The 19226-nt window shown below is 37.1% G+C and overlaps 1 protein-coding gene across 2 annotated transcripts in view; it reads left to right on the plus strand.

Annotated features, from left to right (window-relative positions):
• Positions 1-1023: 1023 nt before the first annotated feature.
• Positions 1024-19226, plus strand: part of LIPC (lipase C, hepatic type) — a 62380-nt gene continuing 44177 nt past the window's right edge. The window contains exons 1-2 of one of the 2 annotated variants that reach the window (XM_068959116.1): positions 1024-1096; positions 1298-1422. In XM_068959116.1, the coding sequence (XP_068815217.1) occupies positions 1341-1422 (82 nt within the window). In that variant the 5' untranslated portion in view covers positions 1024-1096; positions 1298-1340. Of the gene's footprint in view, positions 1097-1228; positions 1423-19226 lie in introns of those variants that run through there. The other variant, XM_009681454.2, reaches the window with a different exon arrangement.

The raw sequence follows: 19226 nt of genomic DNA on the forward strand, positions 1-19226 counted from the left end.
ACTAACGTGCCATGCAATTTTGCATATTCCAGCAATTTTCCTCTTACTACTTTAATCATTCCTTCAGGAAGGTTCTTTATAAGATGCTCATAATCCTATTCTGGTTTTCTACATGGATTTTCTAGTGAGAAGTAGAGACTGATGCCTATAGTCTTCATTTCTGGGTGATCTCCTTGCAAACAAAGATCCAGAAGTCTCTTCTATACCTCACAGATCCATCCCTCTGTTCCAGGGCAATTCCTGCCTGCAGCAAGCAGCTCAATCTTTCCCCGTAAACACTTCCTTACGTCTTGATTACTGTGGATAATATCACCATTCAACCTGTCATTCTATCCAGTAACCTTCACAGGATTTTCATCTTACATTTCTCTAAGTCCTCGCTGCAAGGCAGTGCTAAATCATACCAGTAATTCCCACCAATGTTAACTTTGCCAAAATACAACATTTCCTGTCCACCATCACAGCCTAAATTCTTGTCCAAGCTCTTACCATCTCCTGTCTCAACTACACCAAATCCTTTTCTTTGGCCTTGCCAAATACAATCTTTCCCTGCTCACATCCATTCAAAATACTGCTGCAAAGAGTATTTTCTCGGCCAGTCATTTTGATCATATCACCTCAGTCTCTGGATTTCCCCTTTACTAATATACTCATACGCACACGACTAATAAATCAGTCTTGACATTTTTTTCTCCAAAATGACTCCTATATTTACTACATCCAGTTCATTATAATTTTCTCTGGTGGAGAGTGATATTGGTTAATTGTGCTTAATTTGTAAATTTCTCATGCGATAAAAATCTATTCAAGTAATTTGAAAGGAAACATTTTCCTATTATCCAAAATCTAGTACCAATTTTATCACTGAAATAAGTAAAGGATTTATTTTATACAGAATTTTGAAGTTTCCCTTACTAGCACTTTTCTATGTGAAATATTTAGATTATTCTTCATTTCTTGTGGCTATTTTGCAATATGTTCAGACTGAGCTGTTGGCCAACCAAATTTGAGCTAGCTACCCATGGCCTTCAGCAGTATTTCAGAGTGCAAACACCCTTAAGTCTGCTCTGTTCACAGCTGAGTGTGGTTGAGCAAGGTGAGAGATCCAGTTCCAAATTATTTCTGCCACAGGTGGCTTAAAATAAAAATGAAGAGGTTGGAAACAGGCAAATTCAGTTTTCATTTCCATAAAAGGAAAGACTGGAGCAGTGGACAGGAGATTGAGGTTAATGATTAATGGGCAAAGAATTTCTTGCAAAGCGCTGTTAATCCTGCCCTTTTCACATCTCTTTGGCAGAAATTAGAGTGGATTCCCCAATTCTTGTGCAGAGAAAGAAGAAATGAAAAGTTTCCAACTTCTCTCATTTTTGTTGCTTTCCTGTGTCATCACCCCAGCAAATACACATGGAGGAAAGAAAAAAGGTAATATCCTATTAAACAAACACTTGAATATTTATGGAAATGCTTATGCTCTAAGAATTAAGTACTGATTGTCTGGTCATCAACACGTTGGGTTTTTTTTTTAATGTTATGTTCCCTTAATCAAATCTATGACCATAAATTATGATATTTATAACTATTGGTGTTTATTGGAAAATGTGGTTGTTTGTAATGAGGGCAAATGTTTTTCTGTGAAAATCTATACATTCTGAAAGACCATACCTCTAAGGTGATGTGACCTTTAACAAAACTTTTGGTGACAGCTAAATTAAAAATGTATAAGTTTGAAAATATTCACTGAACCAATAACAGTTATAATCTGCTTGGTGGAAGTATTCTATAAAATAGATGCAGTCTCCCACTATGAATAAAAAATTCTAGCTATCTGACAGCATGTAAGCTTTTATTTCTGAGTTTCCTAGTGTGGGCTGCCTTTCACCTCAAACGTCACAAATAACTGAGTGGAAGGGATACATCTACAGTATGTTTTGTGAGAAAAGTTCTGTGGAGAATCTTTATCATGTACATGGTTGTACAACCCTTTTCTATACAATTGTGACACTACTCATTATGCCAGTGTCTGATTTTTGGAGTATGACAGTGCATCACAACAGCATTTTTAGACCTCTCTAATATGATTGACAAAGTCAATTTCATTTTTGTCTTCATCAATAACCTGTACATAGCAAACATTAGTCATCTTCTTTAACTATTTCTAATACTCTGAGTATGAAGGGGGTAATGTAACTTCCTCCTTAGGTAGAAGTAAATCAAGATACACACGTCTGCACAAGTATGGCTTCTTTCAGAAGCTGTATTTTGCATTTATGTTAATTCGTATAACAGTTTTACAGTTCATTTCCTATAAAAATTCTTTATATGTAACTGGCACAGTGATTTCAATCTGCAGGAGGCAGAACCACCTTTCTTTGATTCTGCACATTACACTTCACCTTGAGTTTCATTTTGAACAGTATAAAATTTTGAAGTAAAGCCCAGTAAGTACTATTAATTTCATTTAATGCCATAACTTGGCCTGGCATACCAGGCAGCAAGGCCTGCACATCCTTATAAGGTTGCCTGATCTTAGCAAACCCTTTATAAGCCTGCATCAAATTCTATATTTTTTAACAGAACCAAAAATCAGAGCATTAACTTTAGTGTGAGGCTTCTCCCATCGGCTTTGCCCAGCTCTATTGAGATTCCAGTGTGTGCTTGAAAGTTCAGCTCCTCTGAGAAACAAACAGAAAGGCAGAGACAGGAGGTCACTGCCCTCCAGTTCCTTTGCAGTCACAGGTCTTGTCTTGTGCCAGAGCACATCTTCCCACCCCCACTATCTCCAGCACCTTTTACAGCAAGGTCGGTCTCTTTGCTCTCTCCATCCCCCTTTCCCCTCATGACCCAGTACTCTTATGTCAACAGACTTCACTTGTTTGCTCATTGCTTCTGCAGCTTAAAACCTTGCTTGCGGGCCACAAAAGACAGGTCACTTATCTTAGTGCTAGCAGATACATCTAGTTCATTGTATGTTGAAGCAAGAGACTGACTTAAGAACCAGATCAGATGCATTAAAAATCATAAGAAAATCTGCTACATTTTCTTCTACAAAGAGACCATCCAGAGAGTAACTAGATTTGTGACAGAGGGGAGTTACAAGGTTAAAGGCCATGGCAGTCTGTTATACTGAGCTCAGACTCTTGTCTCCTGTCAGTTTTAAATTACTGCAACTGTAATCCCATTTATTGACGTACATTAACGCATATTTCCGCGCTTTTACTCCATTATTGCCCTCCCCCAATGCAACCTCAGCTACACCAGCTTTGTCCAGAAAATAATGTAATTCTCTGTTCTGCTCAACATTTTGTTTCTTTGTTCCCGTTATTGATTGACAAGTTTAGCTCAACTAGTCTGTCAGCTGGTTCTCTTACCCCAAATCAGCTCCTGTATGGTTAGCTAGACCTAGTAACTTTTCTTCAAAGAATCTTCCTCCTCGTTTCACTCCGAGGAAGGCAAATATGGTTGTCACAATGGCTTATACAATTGGCAAGAAAGCATTAATCATCACTAAAGAAGGGCAATGAGGTTTTTAGGCCTTCTAACACTCTCCAGTCTCAGGACAGCTCCCAGTGAGCATAGTGCACGTTGTACCTTGGAGCTCACTTGTTTTGGCTTTAGGAGAAACTGCAGCAATGAATAACATAACTACAAGGAGGTACAAAGCCTTTTCAAAGCTGTATGCATCTGGCACATAATTTTAGCACAAGCAATTGCCTACAAGCAAATCATCCTCTAGAAGAGCAATCAGTGCGTGAAAGTCCTTTCTCCACTCTCTCACTTACTTGTGCCTAGCAAATAAACAACTTTACTTCAATTTTCTTTGTAACATTCTATCCACCCACAAAGTAAAAGACATTACATTATAAAAGTGAATTTATACGAATTAGACTGCAGAAGGTAAATCATTCCAGATAGATATATATAAACCCTTTTCTTAAAATTGAGATGTGCTTATAAATAAATATTATAGGTTCTTATTTTATCCGTAATTACATAGCATAAGATGGACTGCATTACCAAGCAAATGTAACATCTCATTTAAAACACACAAAAATATTATTAAAAAGCCACAGAGTAGCTCTGGAATACCATGATTTTATTGTATATTTACATAGCAGAAAATAACTATGGCAATTTTTGGTAAAGGTTGATTGTCTAAATGTAGCATCAAATAAGCATATAAATAAACAGCTAAAAATAACATACTCAAATTTGAGCTAAGATGATTCTTTCTAAAAGTATGTGAAAAATATTTCAACACAAGTCTCATTTACTTTGATTCTTCTTCTGGAGACATGAAATTAAGTCACTAAGTAGGAAAAAGACTCCATTATTCAGTTCATTGTGTAAACCAGAAAAACACAGTAGTTGACATAAAAGCGCGTGTTGTTAAGCTAGCACTTTTTACTTGAGTCTCAGCTGGCAGTTCTGCTGGATTTTTGTGCCCAGAAGTGAAGGTAACATCTCAGTTGTGATCCAATTCTGCTATGTTTCAGGTATTATAGGAGTAACATCTAAGCATTTTACCAACAGACCATAGGAATGGACTGTGCAGAATCTTAAATAGCTGTTACGATTTTTTTATTCCATAATCATAGTTAGGGACATAAAGATGAGTTAGGGATATAAAATCCTCCAAAGCCTCAGTAGAACGTAATACAGATAGAGGATACTACATTAGATCTGAAAAAAACTACTAAAATAATAATTTCTACATGAAGCAGAAGAACGACTAGAAATGCAAAAGACATATAGAAGATTCAAAAGCCAGTTAAGCTGAAGAGATAGAGGATTAAAGTCCATTAAGATGATGAGATGGTTACCTTTGACACTGAAAGTGAATATCACCTTTACTACCTTATATTTCTTTAAAGTCCAGAATAGATACTAAAAACAGAGGAGAGTTTTCTATTAATTGCTTGAAACATATTCCGTGTAATAACAATCTGTGCCTTAACTTTCCATCAATTCTGTGTGATTTAGGTTAATGTCTAATGGCAGAAAGAGCACAGACTAAAGCCAAAAAGCTCACAGGATCCTAGTAATCCAGTTTTACTTCTAGCTTAGGAAAGAATTATAATTTTTCAGCATAGATAGAAAGCTAAGATACCAAAAACAATTCCTTTTATGGGACAGAACAGTACAGTAATTTCCTCTTCTGACTGAGACTTCTTGGCTAAAATCTCTTTCACCTACCAGTTCAAACTCAACTGGAACAGGCTCAGCCTTCCACTCTCCTTAGGGAGACAAATTAAGTATCACAAGCTGGACAGTACTTATAAAGCATGGTTTGATGGGTGGCTGAATTTAGAATGAGTGCTCTGTGAGCAGCAGAACTGAAGTTTGGTTTCCAGTGTTGTTGGAGCCTACATCTCCTAAACTCGCCCTGTGCAAAGCTCCAGTTGTGCTCTCCGTGGCACTCCTATCCCAATGGTCTCAGTTCCCTGACTATGTTCCCTACAGCACTTCTGTACTCCTGGATCCCTCCACAACTCAGTGCCCTGCTTCGGTACCCCGATGTCCCAATGCCCTTTAGTTCCCTCCTATGCCCTGTGCAACCCTTGCCAGGACCCTTCTCAGTCTGAGTCCCACTCCAAGGTCTGCCTCCCCCAACCTGCACCACTGCCACCTTCTTCTCATGTCCTCTACCTGCCCCTTTTGAGCTTGCCCCGGGGGTACATGCTGTGACTGTTTCATGGCTGTGCTTGTGTCCACTGACAAGCTAATACAGGCAGGCTGACGGATCCGGCACCTGCAGCCCCACAACAGTTCACTGCACTTGTGGGAAGCTGCTTCTCTCCCACTTTTGGTACTGGTGCTCAAGGTCAAGATTAAATTCTAGGGGCAAAGTGGTTCAAACTAATTGCATCTGCACTGCCTGCGCAAGTTGAGCTCAAGCACAAGCCAGTCTTTTCTGTATCTGAGTTTCCCTATCTGATGAGACAGTTTGTTGTCCCCAAATGACAGCCAGAGTACAAGGTAACAGCTAAGCTTTATGGATAACCAAGGAGCTTAGAATAAAATACAAGCTTGAACCTTATGTTAATGCTATAGAACATGTGTTGCTCAAGGGTCGGTCTTCTCTATCCAACTTTGATTTTCAGAAAACATACAGGAATTTAGTATTTGAAATCTCTTCCTCTCTATGAAATTGGATTGAAATTGGCTTAAACATCCAAAAATTACTGGAGAGAATGACTGTGTCTGTCTGTCTCTCTCCCCTCACATGCACAAACACACCATGATTATAACCTACAGAAAAAGACTCAAAACCAATAATACTTCCCATTTACTTCACTGGGGTTTTTGCATCACCAATGACCTTGACATTCATGACATTTCTATTCAGATCATTTGAACAGGGATTCAAGAGCTAAATTTTGTCACATACAAAAACAGTGGTCCAAGAGTAAGTGGAGCTACTTTCCCAATGGAAATTGAAAGTCCATATGTTAGGGCATTAACCAGTCACAGTAATGCTCTATGTCATATCATTATTGCGAAAAGTTCTCTAAATGCGTTTGCTGCCATTTTCTGGATGGCTGTATTTCAGAAATGCTGTATGCATATACAGCATTTGCAACACTCTCAGGAATCTCAGGATTCTACCACAGTTCCTATCATCTAAAACAGCTATTGTTTCTTTGAACGCTTGAAAAACCTGCAAATATAATTCCAGCCATGAATTTTGACGGTAGATTCTAAAATGTAACTACAGTCTAATTGAAGACCCTTTGCTTTTTCCCATGAAAAGAGACAACAATGGGAACTAGATCAACAAAGGAATCATCCATGCATCGAACAGCTTCAATATTTCTAGTAATGTAAATGACTGAACATCTTAATGAGGAGCTTACATTCACCAGAGGATTGTAATTCACTTGACTTGCACATTACATTCTTCTGACTGCTACTGCATGAATAGTGGCAGAACTCGTATGATGCTTGAGAAACTTGAACATAAAGAACATTTCTTGATAATGTGACAGCGCAATCTAATTGCTTAAGTCATTTTCTTCCTTTTTCTTTCAAACTAGAAAAGGTAATAGGTTTTTAAAAGTTCTAATGGAAAATATCAGTCAATAAAAACATTCATTATTAACAAGAACATTTTTCTTTTCCACTTATTTTGTTGTTCACTCTAAGTTTATACTGCATATTTGTTTCTGGAGAACATTGTTATGCCCAATCCTCTTGTAGTTTCAGCTTTAATAATGGGGTTGCATCAACGGCAATACAATATTGATAATGTAGTTTGCAACATCATATGGTCCCCTAGGGTGGCCTTAGCACAGTGACCTTTCCTCCTATATATTAGCTAGAGCTAAGAGACTTTGCTGAAGCTAAGTTGGACTCCTTATCCAGTGGAATAGCTTGGCAGCATGTGGATGGGCCAGCAGCCACTTCCAAGCAGCATGATTAAGATTTCCTGGCAACATAAGCAATAACTGGCAAAAAAGACAGAAGGGGCCACCTATCTGCACATGCCAAGGCTAGGTGATAAAGTTCACTGCTTTGGCAGTAGGCCAAACTGAATTATGATTCTTTCCAAAAAAATTTAATATCTATGCTCCAAGTAAAAATAGTTACCATGTTCACACTTTATAGCGTTTTTCTCCTACAAAAAGTTACTGATTTTTTTTAGTGTTGTATTACTATCTTTCTTGTTATTTCCTTTTTTTTTTTTTTTAAAATTGCTCCAATTTCTAATATTCCCAGGAAGCATTAACTGCACAGAACTGCATCCCCACAAATACCTAGCAACAGCCTATAACCTCACATTATGACCAGCCTCACATTATGACCAACAAAAGCTTCTTCTGGTGCTGAAATGCTTCTACTATGACATGGTTGCTTCACAGTTGTAGAAATTGCAGTTGTTACCTAATAAATGCTCACATTCTCCCATCCTCTCCAATTTGCTTCTCCAGTCCAGTTAATCCCATTTGAGTCTCTCTTTTACCAGCAATAACATCTATATTTGCCCCCTCCCCCCCCCCCCCAAATAAAGACATGGAACATGAGCAGAGAAATTGTTCTAACATGTGTACCTCTCGCTATAAAAGCGGTATGCCCTGTCACAGAAATTTATTAGAGAAATCCTCAGAATTTCTGCAGTTGTGAAGTATTTATTTGATCCAAATACCTTTTTTAAATCTTGTGTATTACTTTACTCAATAAATGAAGTTAACAGAGACTACTTACATAGGAAGGTACTGAACAGTGTCAGAGATGGTGAAGAGCAGGTACAAGGGCATCAAGAAAAACATATACATATGTTTGATCCTGCTTTGCCTCTGGTGTTGACAAACTCCCACAAAGTTCTACTACACTGGCATGTTTTCTCATATTTTTTATGCTAACTTTGAAAACAAATATATAGAAACACTGCTGAAATGAAATTTTTCATTTCAAAATATCGTATATATTAAAACCCTTGTAGCTCTACTTCATGCATCTCAGTTCGTAGACAATCTGTAGTGTCCTAGTGAATGATTTTTATTCAGTATTTCTAGTGCTATTCTTCCTCCTCCAGCAACAATGGGTCACAAGAGATGTTGGCAGTCAGTGTTTAACTCCATGTTTGCAAATCTTCATTTCCATAAGTCACTCAATTAGGGATCCTGTCAAATGTGTTCCAGTTAATGCTTCCTGGGAATATTAGAAATTGGAGCAATTTTTAAAAAATAAAAATGTGTGGAGGGGGAGGGTTCTGTAGTTATATTAATAGCTATATTAATTTTAAAAAAATGTACAGGCTGGAAAACTATCAAAAAATTCTGATTTATTTAACAGGCAATGGTCTAATTAATTTGTTTTCCAAGCAAGTAATGTTACCATGACCAACCAGAAACCTGTTCAGGACTCACATTTGATTGGAAATTTGTGTGTCCTTATAAAAAGCTAATAATTATATTGTACAGACTTTCAAAGAAAGGCTTAAGGATTGCTTTTTGTGGTTTAAGAGGAAACTATTTTGATTATTTGTATTTCTTGATGATCATTTTCTGTGTTGTGGTGAAGCAGAGTTGCTAGTTTTCGTATTTATGTCATTTGCCCTTTTAACTTAAGATGACGGCACCAATGCCTTCAAGGTGTCTTTTTTAGGGGCTGGTAATGGGGAAGGAAGGTACATGGAAGAGATTCTGAGGAAGAATCATTTGAGCATATTTTATTCACCATAAACTAAATATTTAAATGGTATTATTCAGGCAATACTTTTACTCCATAGCTTACACTTCCCCAAAGAAATATGTTTATAAGTTTAATCACTTAAAAGAATGATGGATACTATTTAATGTTATGCTATCATTATTTTCAGAAATGTAGGAGAGCTACTGAATTTCTCAACAACATAAGTGAGGAAGAAATAAAAATGTGAATTAGCAATGTTTGTAAGGCATGTGGAAGAGATTTAATCTCCAGTTTATTGTGCCAGACACATGATTTGTAAACTATGCATCTTTCTTACTAAATTACATTATACAAGAGTCCCAAAAGCCTTCCATATGCATTGAAGAGAGCTCTTAGTAGCAATTTAAATCCTTTTTTTTTTTTAACAATTCCTAGACTACAGTCTGCAGTAGTACTCTTCCCTTCCAATTCACTGAGGCATCAGCTTTCAGACCTTTCAAATTGTGTACTACTCTAACTGATCTTGACTAGAACAGCTCCTGTCTATTGTCACCTATACAACTGTGCCACTAAACTGCAAGGAAACTTGACAGCCCTGAGTCCATTTCATGTGTCCACGCACATGAAAGTAAGCTGGACAGAGCATGACCTAGAGCAGAGGTTCACTGTCAAAACTAGACTTTCACAGACTATATCAGTGCAAGATTCCTCAAATCTGCTGCTCAGATTCAAGATCAGCTGCAATGAGGATAAGATTGGAAGTCCCCTCTATTATTCAAAATTAACCCTGAAGTAACTTTTCTGTTTACTCAGAGAGCAGTAAAGAGTCTAACAGACAGGACCCGTTCCTCCCTCCAGAGTAAACGTGCAAATGTGACTGTGACTTGATTAAAATTAATTCTCCAGTCAGCTCCTCTGTTAGTGTTGAAATGGGCAGAGCAGGTTGTAAAAGTAGAGTCTAGACCTAAACGGCAGAAGGGAGCTTAGAATATTATCAGAAACCTCAGCTATAAGCACAAAATAATTTACTGTGCTCTCTCCCCACCATCCTTTCCTTCTGCTTACCTGAGAATAAAAATTGAAATCTGCATCATTATACAAGCTTGCTCTTAAGTGGGAACAGTTTTTTTGTTGTTGGTTTCTTTGTGTAAGGGTTATAATAAATTGTTTTCTTAGGAGATGACATCAAAGAGTCATGAAAGCTAAGGAATTAACATGAAGCATTTGTATGAGAAAACCTTGTCTACAGCCTGCCTGATAAGGCTCTAAAAAGCTTTACAAAATGTGTCAATGTGTGCAGTGCTGAAATTACTCCTTGTTTCATTGCCTACTAAAATTGTAATTCTGCCATCTTTACTCATGCTGCATAGGACTTTATTATTCCTAGGTTTGATTACATGCTACAGTATTACAGAGTATAACAGTGGGAGCATCTGGGCATTACCTTCCCCAAGAAGACAGTATTCCAGCTGGTTCCAGTTGATCTGCACTGGTTCTCTAGGGCACACCAAGGTCAATAAGGAAAAAAAAAACAAACGCTAACAGTATTCTTCTGCACCAAATATCATCAAGGATATATAGCATGCATACTAAACAAAAGAGATGCTGCTTACTACATGCTAACTGATGGCCTTCAGCCCCCATTCCACATGAGTAGAATAGGATGCCCCTCTAGAGAGCACTGCAAGTTTTTCACATTTCTCCAGGGTGCATATACTTGTAGGATTCATCCTTTCCAAAAATTTCATGCGCCTCTCCTCTCTGCAGGACCCTGTCTCCATCCCAACAGTAATTCCTGCATTCTCTCCTGCAGAGAAGTTCTGCAGGATTCTTATGCATGCCATTAAATAGCCTTGGTCTCTTCCCACATGGTACGTGGCCATAATCTGATCTTCTATTTTAATATTTTAATTTAAAGGAACCGTAACTTTTCTAGAGAAGAAACTGCAACCAGCACTTCAGGGAATACGTCTCTGTACACCGTCTGGACTTGTAACAAACACAAAGAAGATTCTTAAATGAAGCAAAGGGACAGAACTTACAGTTCTTGTTCCAGCTCCCAAAACAAGTAAAGCTCTGCTGCTTACTATTTTAATCTAAGTCATAGCTCGAACTTAGTAATAATAGGAGGGACGGCTGACTATTTAAAAAAATCTCTTCTGGACTTTGCATACTCTGAATATGATAGTCGTGATCTGAAAAAAAAAAGAATTCTCAGGCACGTGAGAGTAGCACTGCATCAGCTCAGGTACTCACCACATTACGCACAGAGCACATGCGTTAGATGAGCATTTAGTGCTCTGTAGCTCCAGCACATGTCATTGTTTCTGATCTCCTCCTAGCCATTTTGGAGCAAGTCCAGACTAATCTGAACAAATGAGTTTCAGGTTCTTAACAAGTGATTGAAGATTTCTTTTATGGTTACTCAGTAATCTGCCCCAAGTAACACAGTTCAGGTCTTGATTACCTTATTTTTCTTTTTCAAAATAAACACAGTCAAACAATTTAACTGTTGTACTACAGAGCTCTTCAGATTCCTGAACTTTCCAGACAGAAGACGATGTGGTTCAAAGATTCTTTTACTTCATCAAAATAACCTTTGATTTTAATTTAAGTAAAATTAATGATGATTGAAATTATTCTAACGAAAGTCAATTTTTATTAAAGTCAGTAGTAGATTTCCCCTTGGATTCCCTGTGAGCTGATGATACCTGGAAATTTGTACCTTGACTGTGTATTTTACGTTCATGGATGGAGCTACTAGTGGAATAATGCAGTAAACCAATGTTTTCAGTCTTGCTGAGCAGCAGGTTAGTCCCTCAGTCCATAACTGTGTCCCTGAGTAAGCTTAATTTGACCAATTTTAGGCAATCAAGTGTAAATATTCTTCGCTCTTTGATTTTTAGAATGCCCGTATCAGGGTAACCAAAATGAGACTAAGAACATGAATTTTGCCACATTAAGAACCTAACAGAAAATCAAATACAGTAAATCAAATTAATAAAAGAGAAGTGCTGACATTCCAAGTCTGTTCAGCTCTGGAGAAATCTAAGGCCATAGATACTTGGGGTTTGTGTTTTTTGTGTGTTCAATGCCAGTGTTCAATGATGGCAGATATCAGCATTTTTGAAAGTCAGCTAAAGTCAAAGGTTGTAGTTCATTATACATTTAGTGGCATTAACAACTTAAATCACCCTTGTCTCAGGCCATGGGTTGCAGCCACTTCATAAGCCTCCCCATTGTGCTAGTGCAGCTGCTAGTACCACCAAAGCAAAGCAGTGGAGCAAAGCAGACTAGGAAAGCAATCCAGCTGAAAAATAATCCTGTTTTTTCCTAGGGATGCCACTTTTCCCTGATCTTGCTCCCTGTGCAACTAAGCGACCAGCTGTGTTGGCATAATGATGGGGACTCTACTAGGTCAGGAACAAGTGGGTGGCAGCAGGAATGAGAAGAGATCTGGTGGCCCAGGCAGCACTGAAGCCAACTGTCTAATTACGGTTAATCAAGAACTTATGAGCCTAACCATGAGTGCCTCAGAAATTTTTTAACTTTTAACCTCAATAAAAACATATATATACTTATGCACTCTGCAATTCCAGGCTTCCCACCGTCCAATTTAGTAATAATAAGGCTTAAAAAAAATCCAGAACCTTAAATACTTTAAAAAAGAGTATGTGGTAGTAATAGCATTATTAAAACTGATAAAACTGTGGAAGATGCTTCTCATATTCAGCCCAAGAATAATCTTTTAATTTTATTTTTAATCCTCCCAAACATCCAAGGTTTACAATGACCAGATCCTGATGTCAGTTATGACATTAAAATTTAGGAGCAATCCCAGCAGTTTCTGTGAATTACTCTCCACTGGTTCGTGTGCAGGAGAAGACGGAATTTAATCTATGTTTTTATTTGCATGACTGTAGTGATTTTATTTATAACTCCTGGGTCTACCAGAATTTTAAAGGACATTCTTTTCCGCCTTTAATTGATTTGTTTCCAAATCAGCAAAATAAAAAGAAAAATCAGAAAAAAAAAATCTATCATTCCAATAACTGCTTATGCAAGATTGTAAAGGGTTTTTTTCTGTTAATAATATTAACATTAGAAAGCTCTAGGGCAATCTCCTTGAAAACATGATTATTTTCTGCACCATCAGCAATCTCTTAGCCAGATTTAAAAAAAAAAAAAAACAACAACTTAAACCTTGGAGCTCTCTGGGTACTTGCTCACATTAAAGCATCAGTTTCCCTCAGACCTTTTCTACATATTTTAGCAAACTAACCATGAACAAAAATACAAATATTAGAGAGAAAAGGTTTAACTATGAATAATCAAATTCCTACTCTAATTGCTTTCCTATTATTTTTTTCTAGATTTAAGAAAGCTATTTAGCTAACAGCATAAATCCCTGTAATAACGGAATTCTGGTGTAATATTTTTGAGAACACTTTGCCTTTTTTTCCCTTTTGCTACCTCAACACCACCCACTTCTTTTTCATTCACACACCTGCACGTACTTTGTTCATTGTGTGAGATCACTAAAAGCAGAAACATGAAGTCATGAGCATCCTTAATCAGACATGTGCACAGAAACAGAATCTCTATCCTTCAAGGACAGAGCAATTTCTGTTAGGCATTTTGAAGCCAAGGCAGGTCACTGAAGTTATTATTAGCTCTAATTAGCACTCCCACAAGCTGTTGAATTCTTTACCTGCAGCCAAAGGGCACTCAATATGGTGCATCTTTGAAAGAATTAGAGAACTAGCTCCTCTTCAGAAGCAAATGTCTGTTGCATGTGAACTGGCTTTTGGTAAAATGGTATCTGATCTGCGTACCAAATGACGTATTGAAGCAGAGATCAGATGAAACTGTTTCAAAACAAAGGAACTCTACAAATGCCTAACCAGAATCTTAACAAGAAAAGGAAGACGTCTGGCCTTACTTAATTATAGTAGTGCTATATTTTATACTTTCTAGTAGGTCATAGACAAATAATTCATATCCCCTTCTCAGTTACAACACTGTTCTTTTAAGTTATTGTTTTATGTAGCAATTTGAAGACAAGTCTAAATGAAAACCAAATTCTCTCTTCTTATGAACTGCCCCTCCATGAGAATTACAGAGATCTGAACTGAATTACACAGCTCCAAGTAAAATACTGATTCCCCATTGTGAAACTGGCTAAGAACTGATGAAAGCCCAGTAAGCCACCACTTTTGTACGTTGGACACATTTGTAATAAAAGTACCATAACAAGGAAGCCTGGCAATAGTTCTCATTAGTAAAAGGCACTGCTACTTTACAGAAAGAACAGCAGAAGGTGAGGGGAGAAAGAAAACATGTTAAAATAAGCTTTTTTATTGGGTCTACAGGATAATCCACAGCAAAGTCTTTCATCTGAAAGATAAATTTTCCATAAAAAGTAAGCACAATTGTAACAGAAGTTGGAGAGCAACATGTTATGAAAAGTAAAAATAGTAAAATGTTTAGTGCAGAACCTAAAATGTAGAAGCTGGCACCTAAATGATTCATCGCCAAAAACAAGCCACTATCCTCGATGGCAAGAAAAAGGAAACAGAAAGACTGAAAAATGCAGACCAGACAACATGTCTGCAGTTACTGTTTCTTGCAAAAGCAAAAAGCACAGAGTGAGAAACAAAAAACTCTGCCCATGTTTGCAGAAGAACCTAGGCCCAGCACATGGTAACTAGGCAAGTGGCAGCCCTTTGTTAGCTGCAAGTGCAACGGACAGACTAGGAGTAGCTGACAAGGGCTAACATCCAGATTACGAGATGCCTGTGCCAGTTTTCATACAGCCAAACGTCAAATTGTACAGCTGGGAATATGGACTCTAGGATATAGTTAACAGAGCCTCCATTACGGTGATGAAACACTACATGTCCCACTTTGCGGCTGCAATGGTCACCCCCTCTTGACTTTATGCCAGCCTTAAAGCACCACCCAAAAATTTTAAATCACTTCCTGTTCCACAATTCCAAGCACCAGTAATATTTATGGTCACAATTTTAGCATGATCAGTATTATTACCTTGACATCAACTGAGACACCAAAAAATCAAGCTTCTAGGTATAAGTCAGTATTCAGTGCCAGGACTGAAATCCATGTTTAACCTCCTGATTCCTTTCTTGAATGTACTACTTTGCCATTTTCTTTGTTATGCTACATACAGCAAAGTATTTATTCTGAAACTAATATATAAAAACATCAAAATATTAGACCTCACTTCCTCGGTAATACCACCACGAGGAAGATAAATCAAGATCACTGCTTCTTCATTAGTGATATCCACTTTTTGAAAGGAAAATGCCACAAACTGAGATATTCAGCTAGATGTCAACAAAATCTCTTGTCATTTTCTATAATCTCCAACAACATACAGCCATAGTATTTTCATTATTTAGACAGTTAATTTCCTGACATCAGAGCACAGCTATAAAAAGTAGCTGTATTTCTGGGAAAGTAAAAATCACAAGATCTTTTTTCTCTAGTATCATGCCACCCGCTGAAGGGTGCAATAATTGCCTGCAAGTGCATTGACTGTTTGTCATTTTGCTAAACTAATTGGGATAATGGGAAGTGTGGAACTAATTCCCTAGACCTCAAACTAAAATCATGGCTTTTAAATACCATGATAGAAATTAACATCAAATTTATCAGGAATATTTTCCTTCATAAATGCAGTAAAACAAAATTCTCCACAGGAACACACATTGCTAACTCATAATCAGCTTTCAGAAAGAACAACCTTTTCAAATTGATTGTGATGACTCTAACACAGTTGGATCATTGACAAGTCATTCATAAGGTTACAAAGTTAAGTAAAGGTTGCCAAGCACTGAGAATACAATATATTTGATATATCTTTTTCTGTCCATTATTTATTCCATAATAAGAGATCATGATACTGATATCTTCAGATCAGAAATCATGTGTCCTACTCTGTTTACAGGATAACTTTAGAATGAATATAACCAAATCTATAATTCATAGTTATGAGAAAATAAAACTCAGCTAAGTTGAATTTGAGCTCCAAATTTCACTAAGGGTTATTAACATTATCTCTAAATCACTTTCACTAAGTTAAAAGAGGTGTTGCCGTTACATCTTTGAATTGTCTTCCATACAGCAGAGTTAGAACATATGAATTCAAATGCTTAATTTACACATTAGTATACCTTAAGAACAGCTGTTAGCTCAGAGGAGTCTGATCTGTAAGAATTTGCTTTGGCTGCACTGTCATATTTAACCAGCACTTTCATTCAGCCAGTATGACTCTTGGTCAGCCTGGTGAGTCAGCACATTAACTAAAGTAAGAAAATCCAGGGGATTACATATACAGAGAATAAACACCTATAGCATTTTAGACCTTGGTTTTCCCACTAGATCTCTAATGTTAAGCTGCCTAACTATATCATCATCTTTATAGTCTATGAAACAATGAGGAAAACAATGCTGTGGTAGCTGCATGTTTTAAAATGACACTTTAAAATGTCAATCTTTACAAAAACTATTCTATACCTGAAGGACATCATCTTTACTGTTCTTAGCAAACTTCTCTATCAGAAGAATTATCACTTCTTCCTTTTCGATCAGCTTTGATTCATACTCTCTACTGTGCATCAGTTGCATTTGAGCCACCACAAAGCCATTACACTAATCATTGTCCAGTTACAATGGACTAACACGGTAAGCAGGATTGGAAAGGGGATGAAGTGTTTGTAGTTTCCATCAGTGCTAAACCCAAATGTTCATAATCCTTAACTTTTTAAAAACAAAAATTATGGTTCTCTCTATCTGCTTTCAACTTACTCATTAGAATTCATACAAACAATAAATGCTTCATAATATAGGACTTTTTTTTCCAGATAAGTCATTTTTACAGTCAGCAGAAGAATGATCAAGAAAAAGCAAATGACATGGTAAATAAAAGCCGAAATACATCACTCTCACCTGATCCTTCAGGTTCCCTAATGACTCATAGCAATTTGTTCCATTCCGGGCATAACTCTCACATAGTCCGGTGATTTTCCCATTTCTGTCAAGTTTGTTCCTGGAAAGAAAATAATACAATCAGAGGAAGGAGATGAAAGTTACTTTGTCAACAGGCTTAAATGTAATTTTCATAAAAATATACACATTTCCCAGTTCTGATCAAAGTAAGAAAAGAGAAAGGCAATTACTGAATGCATTACTACCTAACTGAGATCCTGGAAACGGGCTACACTGTTGACATATACTGCTATCCCAAACAAGTTCTTAAGTAACATAAATGATGTAGCTCTGAATAATTTCTTGCCTTGAGAAGTAGCTAAATAAAATATGTATGCAATGTGCTTAAATAGAACTCAAAAATACTTATCCTTTACTACAGTAATGATTGGCTGTCAGTACAGCCATGTTACAATATGGTGGCAAAATTTGAATGAAAGTAATATAAAGCATCTTCTTACAAAGAGTCTCATATTCCACCATCCAACAGATGCAGATTATGTCCACATTAGTAAGCACTACAGTACAATAAAAGCAGGTCTGCACAGCGAAACACTTGGTGCCCTCACCATATGCATTTGTAGGAGGGATTACTTTGGACTGGTTCCAGTCCAGTCCCGTGCACAAACGCCCATTAGAAGCTGGAGCATGTTAGGAGAGCTCCTAGAGGGCAGGGGTTTGGCATGGTTTAATCTGTAAGGAATCTACTTTGTGTATTCTCAGACCACTCCACAATATAAATCAGAAGTGCACTTTTGATGAGTGCACTCATGCTGATGCATCCTGAACAACAACATTTATGTAGGTGCATCCTACACAACCAAAATGTGTGTCCAAGCATTCACTCTTACAATGTAAAATAGCTTGGGAAAAACACATCTTAGAGGGATCCTAATCTGCCAAAAAAACTTCTTTGAAAGTGGTCTCTCCATTTTAATAATATGCAAGTATGTCCTAAAACAACTCTCCATTCTTTTTTCCTCATTTAACTACAGCTTTACCATCATCTAGCTCTTTAACATCTTAACAGTCAACCTAGGAAATGGTACTAAGAAGGCTCTCAAGCTAAAATATATTCTATTTTGCGAACAAGAATCTCTGAAGTTTGAAACAGTTTAGCTGCTCCTAAGGATCTACTCACTGCAAAACTACCTCTGCTTCACAGATCAATTTATATCTAAGCAGAATTCCCCCTTACTATTTTCATGAGATGATTTACCCTGAACAAGCCATTCTTACAACATTAAACATCTTGATTTTACCAAGAAAATAATAATCATGGCAGCACCTCTTCTACCTTCAATAAAATTAGGTATTTTACTCGAAGCATTTATCTTTGTGAATTCAGCACAGAAGAGCATATTTCCACTACAGAGTATAGAGAATTAGAAGAGGAATCATCAGTGTTAGAGGGGAATAAATGCTGCATAGGCCAAAACCAGTTTTTCTTTTTTTTTTTTCCCTGTACATAGTCCACACCAAGATCAGCGCTAGGAATGGAGCCTAAACAATTTGACAATATGACTCTAAAATTTTATTTTATAAAATCATTCCTGATTAAGACTCAATAGTAGTAGCTCGTAGGAACTTCCCCCAGGTTTGGTTTCAGAAAGGAATAGTCAAACTCTAGGCTTGGTTTCAAAGCAATTTCCATTATTTTCATACCTCCAGAGTTTGGGAAAATTCATAATCAGGTGATTCTAACTTTTTCCCAGTTGGCCTTGAAGCAAAATGACTGTACTGATATAGATGCATAGTGGCTCCTACAAATGCCAAACAGTAGCCAATTTTGGCAGGTCATAGCAAGTCATTTCCCTAATACTTCTCTGAAGCATCAGGAGATGAATTTTTTGTTACCAAAACTTTACAAGATTTTTTAAATTAAGTAGAAAGGCATATCAAACATCTACTGTCACACAGCATGTACAATTTTATGTTGAAGCTAGATTCTATTTAATAAAAAGATTATTATTTTATAGCTTGCTGGAGAATAAGGTTTATCTTGCAAATTATAAGAAACCAGCAACTAAAGGGTCATGGAATAGAAACTGAAATAGTACACAGATAATCATTGCATTTCAAGA

Source organism: Struthio camelus, chromosome 12, assembly GCF_040807025.1.
Source record: "Struthio camelus isolate bStrCam1 chromosome 12, bStrCam1.hap1, whole genome shotgun sequence".
NCBI lineage: Eukaryota > Metazoa > Chordata > Aves > Struthioniformes > Struthionidae > Struthio > Struthio camelus.